We start from the raw sequence: 10,437 nt of genomic DNA on the forward strand, positions 1-10,437 counted from the left end.
ACACCGTCACAACCACACCATCACAACCACACCATCACAACCACACCATCACAACCACACCATCACAACTACACCATCACAACCACACCGTCACAACCACACCGTCACAACCACACCGTCACAACCACACCATCACAACCACACCATGCTGGAACATCACAACCACACCATCACAACCAAACCGTCACAACCACACCGTCACAACCACACCATGCTGGAACATCACAACCACACCGTCACAACCACACCGTGCTGGAACATCACAACCACACCGTCACAACTACACCGTCACAACTACACCATCACAACTACACCATGCTGGAACATCACAACCACACTGTCACAACCACACCATCACAACCACACCATGCTGGAACATCACAACCACACCGTCACAACCACACCATCACAACTACACCGTCACAACTACACCATCACAACTACACAATGCTGGAACATCACAACCACACCGTCACAACCACACCATCACAACCACACCATCACACCCACACCATTACAACCACACCATCACAACTACACCATCACAACCACAACATTCTGGAACATCACAACTACACCATCACAACTACACCATGCTGGAACATCACAACCACACCATCACAACCACACCATGCTGGAACATCACAACCACACCATTCTGGAACATCACAACCACACCATTCTGGAACATCACAACCACACCATGCTAGAACATCAGAGTCACTGGACTGGTCATCACAACAAGCATGATACAGCCTGATACAACCACACCTTTCTGGAACATCACAACCACACCATCACAACCACACCATGCTGGAACATCAGAGTCACTGGACTGGTCATCACTCACACAAGCATGATACAGCCTTGCAACAGCAGGCCAAAGTGGTCAGAAATGGATGGCTGCTGCCACGGTGGTCAGAGAAACACCTCTAAGAGTTCCTGTAAGGGAAGATTGGCCAGTGCTTTCTGAGTTCTGCCTTTAGGGTCAGCACTACACCGCTCCACCCTGACTGCAGTAACAGCACTACACCACTCCACCCTGACTGCAGTGACAGCACTACACCACTCCACCCTGACTGCAGTAACAGCACTGATGCTCCACCCTGACTGCAGTTACTGCACTGATGCTCCATCCTGACTGCACTGATGTTCCACCCTGACTGCAGTATCAGCGCTGATGCTCCACCCTGACTGCACTGATGCTCCACCCTGACTGCAGTAACAGCACTGATGCTCCACCCTGACTGCAGTTACTGCACTGATGCTCCATCCTGACTGCACTGATGTTCCACCCTGACTGCAGTATCAGCACTGATGCTCCACCCTGACTGCACTGATGCTCCACCCTGACTGCAGTAACAGCACTGATGCTCCACCCTGACTGCACTGATGCTCCACCCTGACTGCACTGATGCTCCACCCTGACTGCAGTAACAGCACTGATGCTCCACCCTGACTGCAGTTACTGCACTGATGCTCCATCCTGACTGCACTGATGTTCCACCCTGACTGCAGTATCAGCACTGATGCTCCACCCTGACTGCACTGATGTTCCACCCTGACTGCAGTAACAGCACTGATGCTCCACCCTGACTGCAGTTACTGCACTGATGCTCCATCCTGACTGCACTGATGTTCCACCCTGACTGCAGTATCAGCACTGATGCTCCACCCTGACTGCACTGATGCTCCACCCTGACTGCAGTAACAGCACTGATGCTCCATCCTGACTGCACTGATGTTCCACCCTGACTGCAGTATCAGCACTGATGCTCCACCCTGACTGCAGTATCAGCACTGATGCTCCACCCTGACTGCACTGATGCTCCATCCTGACTGCTGTAATAGCACTGATGCCCCGTCTGCAGTTACAGCCGCACTAATACCCCAGAGTGCCCCCTGCAGGTCTGACTCACCATGCACCCCCTGCAGAGAGAGAGGGCGGCTCTGGCGTGGGGCGGGGCCAGCGCCTCCAGGGTCTCACAGCACCGGGCGGCTCTTCCCGGTTAAAGTGCTGGGTGGAGTTCAGCCTCGCTCCTCCACCACACTGGGGCAGGACGGGACCCCTCCTGCTCTGCTGCCCAGCAGCAAGCTCCCCGCTCTGGGTGTGAAGAACACAGCCTGGGGCTCTGGAGCTCAGCAGGCGCCTCATCCCAAAGACAGTCTGTCCACAGTAGCTCAAAGTCAGGCACTGAGGAGGGGAGCAGTAAGAGTTGGTCAGTTAGCCTCACAGGGTGTGTAAATGTGATGTGATAAAAAGAGTTGGTCAGTTAGCCTCACAGGGTGTGTAAATGTGATGTGATAAAAAGAGTTGGTCAGTTACTCACAGGGTGTGTAAATATATAATAAAAAGAGTTGGTCAGTTAGCCTCGCAGGGTGTGTAAATGTGATGTGATAATCCTGACTGCACTGATGTTTCCACCCTGACTGCGGTATCAGCACTGAGTCTCCACCCTGACTGCACTGATGCTCCACCCTGACTGCAGTAACAGCACTGATGTGCACTGATGTTCCCTGACTGCAGTATCAGCACTGATGCCCACCCTGACTGCAGTATCGGCACTGATGTTCCCATCCTGACTGCTGATGTTTCCACCCTGACTGCACTGATGCTCCACCTGACTGCTGTAATAGCACTGATGCCCCTGACTGCACTGATGCTCCACTGACTGCTGTAATAGCACTGATGCCCGATCTGCCCAGCCCGCTAATACCCAGAGTGCCCCCTGCAGGTCTGACTCACCATGCACCCCCTGCAGAGAGAGAGGGCGGCTCTGGCGTGAAGGCGGGCCAGCCTCAGGGGTCTCAGCACCGGGCTCGGCTCTTCCCGCCGCGGTGCTTTCGCCCGGTGGAGTTCAGCCTCGTCTCCACCACACTGGGGCAGGACAGGGACCCCTCCTGCTCACCGCGGCCCAGCAGCAAGCTCCCGCTCTGGGTGTGAAGAACACAGCGCCTGGGGCTCTGGAGCTCAGCAGACGCCTCATCCCAAAGACAGTCTGTCCACAGTAGCTCAAAGTCAGGCACTGAGGAGGGGGGAGCAGTAAGAGTTGGTCAGTTAGCCTCACAGGGTGTGTAAATGTGATGTGATAAAAAGAGTTGGTCAGTTAGCCTCACAGGGTGTGTAAATGTGATGTGATAAAAAGAGTTGGTCAGTTACTCACAGGGTGTGTAAATATAATGTGTGATGGTGTTAGCCTAAAGTAAAATGTTGGTCAGTTAGCCAGTTAGCCTCACAGGGTGTGTAAATGTGATGTAATAAAAAAGAGTTGGTCAGTTAGCCTGCAGGGTGTGTAAATGTGATGTAATAAAAAAGTTGGTCAGTTAGACTCTATAACGTCTATAACCGAGGTCGACAACCTGCATCAGTAGCGATGGTGCCAAAGTAATATTCAGTATCGTGGGGGTCCAGTGAGTTTAGGAAGCTCTGAAAGACAAGAAGACAGATATAACCCACCTCACGCTAGCAAGAAGACAGATATAACCCATCTCTCGCTAGCAAGAAGACAGATATAACCCACCTCACGCTAGCAAGAAGACCCACCTCACGCTAGCACATGCATTCATTTCATATGGCTTTGTCATCACAAATAACCCAAACTCACACTAGAGCATCCATTCATTTCATATGGCATTATCGGTGGAGAAAAATAACCCATACTTACACTAGGGCATCCATTCATTTCATATGGCTTTGTCATCACAAATAACCCAAACTCACGCTAGGGCATCCATTTATTTCATATGGTTCTGTCTCATGCTAGGGCATCCATTCATTTCACATGGTCCTGTCAGACTCCCCTACTATATTTGGGCGATCCATTAAAACTATACATCAGCTAACTGCCGGATGACATTCTGGGTGCGAGGATTATGACAAATAAAACCTGTTTTATTGGGGTGAAAATTAGGATAGAGATCATGTTTTTATTAGTGTAAATAAATCAGGCTGTGGTCAAGATCATGTTATTGTTAGTGTAAATAAATCAGGCTATGGTCAACATCATGTTAGTGTAAATCATGTCAGGGCTGTTTGAGGAAAATGTTTAATTCACAAGGACCCAGTCATTGGTGTCACCGACTGTTCTGTGTGCGACTTCATGAGTTAACATACACAGTTGTCTGTCGAGGAGAGCGTAAACCAAATAGTCTGACTGCTCTGTAACTTCACCCGATAAAAATGAGGACTTCCATATGCAGCTGAGTGATTTCATGCCAAGAAACTGTATTAAACATTTTAAATCAAGCTTTCCCCAGGGAGCAGAAACAGCAGAGGTTTGAGGGGTCAATGCACTTTACAGATGTCCCAACTATTTACAAACTCCAGAGCTTCCCCTTCCCTGCTCAGAGATTTCAACTCACCCTCTCTTTTACACACACACACACACACACACACACACACACACACACACACACTAACCGTCTCCCAGGCTGGGGCTCCTGCTAGTCCACTCCTTGGCAGGGGCAGCAGCAGGCCGAGCAACGCCAGCGCTACTATGCTCGTCACCATTTTCACTTTATCGACTACACGTCTGGACCGGAGAAGGACGGCTCGCGCTGCAAGAGGTGCCAGACTGACTGACCGACTGACTGACCGACTGACTGGTCTCTCTAACGGCCCACATGAAACTACAGCAAATACACTGCTGACACAAACACACACACACACACACACACACACACAGCAAACACACACACACACACTGCCGACACAAACACACACACACACATACATACATACACACACACAGCAAACACACTGCGGACACAAACACACACACACACACAGAGCAAACACACTGCTAACACACACACACACACATATTTAGGCTGTGGGTTGATGAGTTACAGAACTCTGCAGTTGACTCACTGGGTTGTAGGGAACAGCATAGACATACAGACAGACATACATAGACATTCAACCTGAATACCCCAAAAAAAAAAAAGACACATGATGATAAAGCAGTGACCAAACACACTTAACCCCTTAACCAAAATTAAATAAACAAACTATACATTACTTCATTGTTTTCCAGTTAACTGTTTAAACAAATGAAACATAATCAAGAACAGAGAGCATAAAAGCCTAACATTTCCAGAGCAATCTGGGACCTTTTACAGTGAACTGATATGATCCGCCTCATCTCTAGTCTCTGTACCAGTACTGGATAAGAATAATAACATGATCAAGACTAAACTTGCTTTACAAATTAAACCAGAGTAATCACTGAGTTCTGAATTCTAGTTTATAAATAAGGCTGATGTGTTGTAATATAATTATCAGCCTGTAGAGGGCAGTGTAAGCCTTACATTGCCCTGGCACTCCTGATTCATGTTTACCACAGAGCTATAGACAATACACAGCAGTACCACTTCAATAGTCTATATGCCAGCAACATTACTGTCATGGAGGGAGAGGGCAGGGGTTGGCACCAGGGGGTGGGGTGGGTGGCGCGGTGAGAAGGCACACGGTGGCATTGCCCACCTTCTGAGCCCAATGCCCCACCATTGCCACCTAAGATTTGGTCGCCGCTTACTGAAGATACAGTCCTGTATGTCTGGTTCAGCACCAAAGCACCCAGTGATGATTTCTTTTGCCCCGATAAAATAATATTTAATAAAAGACATATGAATGTTGATATGACAATGGATTAGCTATATGAACTAACATCACAATATATTACTTACATTATTATAGCCTATTTGGAATTATATTACATTACATCCTATAACCCGTACAATTTATTGTAGTCAGCTGATTCTCTTATCTATGACACCTTCATGTAAGTCATGGGAGTTTTGTCTCATTATCACATACATACATACCTCCATAGAGTAGCCCAGCTCTGGCCAGAGAAGAAGATTACATTGCGCCTAAGAGAGCTGATAAGAGATGTACTAGATGCCCATCTTAGACAGGATTATATGATACGTGTGAGCACTTATATGATTAGAGGCTTCTATGTGCTAGCTCTCCATATTAGCCTCCTGGCCTTTTGGGAAAGTATGGGAGAATATGCCACAGCTGGAACACCATGCCAAGTCCCCTAACACGTCCAGTTGGAGATCTGTGTCGCATTAAGGGAGGTCATTTGATGTCAATCACTTCAGCCTGGTAATGTGAGCATGGCCAAAGTGTGATGTCATGGAAGCTCCATTTCTCCACTTCACTCCACTCCACGGCTCTCTGTAGCAGCCTCTGATCTCGCAGTGTCTACTGTCCTTGGTGTGTTGCATCTCTCTCTTTCTCTCTCTCTCTCTCTCTCTCTCTCTCTCTCTCTCTCTGTCTTTTGGCCATTTAGCTGTTTCATGCTGTCGATGGGCTGTTTTATTCTCCCTTTCTCTGTCTCTCTCCCTCTCTCTCTCCCTCCCTCTGTCTCTCTCTCTCTCTCTTTGGTAATTTAGCTGTTCCATTTCAGCGTCTGGTTCATTAGCATTAGTGATCTGAGCTGCACTGTGCTGCTTTCATCTAATTGCCTGATTTGTGACTAATTTGTGTTTTCTCTCCAAAACACACACACACACACACACACTCTGGGACCTCAGAGGCCTAATCTCCTCCCAATTAGCCAAATGTGATTCCCCTTCACACAGGAACACAAAAACCCTGTTTCTCTCATTTCCCTTGTTTACGCACTTCCTCTCGCCCCAGACCAGACGCTCTTCCTCTCGCCCCAGACCAGATGCTCTCGCCCCAGACCAGACACACTTCCTCTCACCCCAGACCAGACGCTCTCACCCCAGACTAGACGCTCTCGCCCCAGACTAGACGCTCTTCCTCTCGCCCCAGACCAGACGCTCTTCCTCTCGCCCCAGACCAGACGCACTTCCTCTCGCCCCAGACTAGACGCTCTCGCCCCAGACCAGACGCACTTCCTCTCGCCCCAGACCAGACGCACTTGCTCTCGCCCCAGACCAGACGCTCTCACCCCAGACTAGATGCTCTCGCCCCAGACCAGACGCTCTCACCCCAGACTAGACGCTCTCGCCCCAGACCAGACGCTCTTGCTCTCGCCCCAGACCAGAGGCACTTCTGTGCTGGAAACACTATCAGCTGGAGTTAATGGTAATCCCTAATGTGGAGCACTTCACAAAGTACTCAGCACAGGCTGCAGACTGTGCTCCTCTCTTGACTATTCATCCATCCTTCCCTTTCTCCTCTCTCCACCCTTCCCTTTCTCCTCTCTCCACCCTTCCCTTTCTCCTCTCTCCATCCTTCCCTTTCTCCTCTCTCCACCCTTCCCTTTCTCCTCTCTCCACCCTTCCCTTTCTCCTCTGTTAACTCTCTCCCTCCTTCTACAGTATCTTTCCTCTGTTGACTACTCCTCCATCATCTCTATTTCTATCCCCCTTGTTTGTCTCTTTCACATTTTTCCTTTTTCTCTTTCACATTTTTCTTTTTGTATCTGTCTGTCTGTGTCTCTCCATCTGCCAGTGCTGTCTCCCTCACTGTCACTCTCTTTCTGTCTGTGGCTGTGCACCCCACCCCCCTAACACACACACACACACACACACACACACACACACACACACACACTGTGTCCTCCTCTACCATGTGTAAATCTCTGCAAAGCTGAGGATTTTCTGTCCATCTGTCATTAGCTGGTGGTGTATCTGTATGAGTAAGTGAGTGTGTGTGTGTGTGTGTGTGTGTGTGTGTGTGTGTGTGAGAGAGAGAGAGAGAGAGAGAGAGAGCGAGAAAAAGAGACAGACAGTGTGTGTGTATGTTTGTGTGTGTGTGTGTGTGTGTGTGTGTGTGTGTGTCCGAGTTAATGCCACTAGATCAGGCTTTGCACCATCCTGTCTGCACAAACCCCAGTGGATGCTGAGGAGTTCCTGGAATCTGTATGATGTGTGAATGACTGACAGCACACAGGACTCTAGTGTGACCATCACACTAACCACAGGACTCTAGTGACCATCCATATGACTCTAGTGTGACCATCACACTAACTACAGGACTCTAGTGACCATTACACTAACCACAGGACTCTAGTGTGACCATCCACAGGACTCTAGTGTGACCATCACACTCACCACAGGCCTTTTCCTCCATTAGTCATGGCTGGTTATCATGATTGTTGGGGCAGCCGTGGCCTACTGGTTAGCGCTTCGGACCCCGACCAGTAGGCACGGCTGAAGTGCCCGTGAGCAAGGCACCTAACCCCTCACTGCTCCCCGAGTGCCGCTGTTGTTGCAGGCCGCTCACTGCGCCGGGATTCACTGTGTGTTTCACTAATTCACGGATTGGGATAAATGCAGAGATCAAAAGAGTATATATACTTATAATATACTTTGTTTTCCAGGTTTACAGTAAAGGTCACAACCCTGTTTTCCAGGTTTACAGTAAAGGACACTACCCTGTTTTACTGGTTTACTGGTTAATGATAATGACCCTGCTTGACATTGCTACAACACACAAACACACACACACAACACACACACACACACACACACACACACACCAGTCTCCTTATTGCCACGGTTGAGCTGATGGAGTGTGAAGTGTTTAGTTTGGGGTGTTACAGACGAGAGAAGGAGACTGGGTTTGGAGCTGGGTTGGAACAGATGGGTTTCTGTTTTGTGTGTGATTGTGATTGTGAATTATGAATGCCTGTTTGTGCCTGCGTGTGAGAAAGAGAAAGTGTGTGTGTGTGTGTGTGTGTGTGTGTGTGTGTGTGTGTGTGTGTGTGTGTGTGTGTGTGTGTGTGTGAGATAGAGCTTGTGTGTGTCTCCTGCCTAAGCTATATGTGGTCCCGTTCTCCCTCCAACTGCTGATGGAGAGTTAATCTGCCTCCCCAGATGAGATGCAATGAGAACAGACACACACACACACACACACACACACACGTTTCGCACACATCATTAAGTAATACACAACAGAACAGAATAGAATACTAATAATGTAATGCACCACATCACACCATGCACCCTACCCACATCCCCCACTCCAGAGACTCTTCCTCTCCCCTCTCCTCCCTTCTCCTCCTCCCTCCTTCTCCTCCTCCTCCTCCACCTCCTTCTCCTCCCCCTCCTCCACCTCCTCCCCTCCTCCCTCCTCCTTCTCCTCCCCCCCTCCTCCACCTCCTACCTCCTCCCTCCTCCACCCCGGCTACTCATTGTGTGTCGCTAGCACGTCACTTACTGTAAAGTGTTGGGAGGGAGGCTTACTTACTGGCTACCATTACACTTGTAATCACTTTACATGTGGTCTATGGAATGTTTTTTATGACAAAATTAAATAAATAAATGAAATATGAAATCAATAAATGAAATATGAAATAAATAATAAAAAGTTGAAATAAATAAATAAAATGTGAAATAAATAAAAGATTAAATGTAAAAAACATATATACATTGACATTTACATTTACATTCCATATGCACGGTCATGCAATGTGCCATGAAATAAATAAATACGTCAGTCACCCATCAAGGCGGGACCTAACCACAGATTGCTGCCTGAAGTGAAGTGATCCAGCTCTGAGTCAGACTGTACTGGCTTGCTACCTGTGAACCACACTGGACTAAGGAGATAGCTCAGACTTGTATCATAACTCACGAAACATACAACAGGATTTCATTCTAAATTCATACTTTTGGGAAGATATCAGGTGTGAAAGCGTTCTGTCATTTGATGGGTCTGTTTGCTGTGTCTGAGGGTTGATAAGACATGCTATGTGCACATCTAGAGCTAGCGCTAACAGTTAGCACAAGCGTTAGCTAGTTATCGACATCTACAGAAAGCGAACTTCTATCTAAGGCAAACGACTTTGCTATTGCTTCTATTTATAGTAGGGTGCCCAGTCGTCCCAGTTAACTTCACTTGAGCTGAATTCACCTCATTTGTTATATGATACATAAACAATACAGCTTGAGATGCCCATGCCGTGAACTCTTATTATGCGAGTGTCAGTGCCAGCTTGCCCAAGCAGTGTCCACAACTTTCCAGAGACTTTTTAGCTGCTAGTTCTCAATATGAGGGTATGACTCAGCAGCCGACAAGGATTTTTGACAGCACTAGATGCTATGCTTTTACGTCCTGATAACTCACAGCCAAGAGTTAGCAACATAGAACACACAATCTTTCTGAATGAAAATGCCTAGGTTATGGCTTTTAGCAGTAGCACTAGCTTTTAGCTTCTATCAATGACTTTATTCTGATCAGCCAGTCATGCTCACAAAGTTTGATTTCTTTTTTTCAGGCAGCAACCAATCAGCGGCTAGGTCCCGCCTTGATGGGTGACTGACGTAGAACTATTTATTTATTTCATGGCACATTGCAAGACCGTGCATATGGAATGTAAATGTCAATGTATGGTTTTTACATTTAATCTTTTATTTATTTAACTATTTATTTAATCTTTTATTTATTTATTTCATATTTCATTTATTGATTTGAACTTTTAATTATTTATTTCATATTTCATTTATTGA

At 47.6% G+C, this 10,437-nt stretch overlaps 1 protein-coding gene across 1 annotated transcript in view; it reads right to left on the minus strand.

Annotated features, from left to right (window-relative positions):
• The window catches only part of LOC125294494 (A disintegrin and metalloproteinase with thrombospondin motifs 13-like), a 35,147-nt gene extending 33,157 nt beyond the window's left edge, over positions 1-1,990 (minus strand). The window contains 1 exon segment of the mRNA XM_048243295.1: positions 1,920-1,990. Within this exon segment, the coding sequence (XP_048099252.1) occupies positions 1,920-1,922 (3 nt within the window). The 5' untranslated portion in view covers positions 1,923-1,990.
• Between the last annotated feature and the right edge of the window lie 8,447 nt (positions 1,991-10,437).

This window comes from Alosa alosa, chromosome 5 (assembly GCF_017589495.1).
Source record: "Alosa alosa isolate M-15738 ecotype Scorff River chromosome 5, AALO_Geno_1.1, whole genome shotgun sequence".
NCBI lineage: Eukaryota > Metazoa > Chordata > Actinopteri > Clupeiformes > Clupeidae > Alosa > Alosa alosa.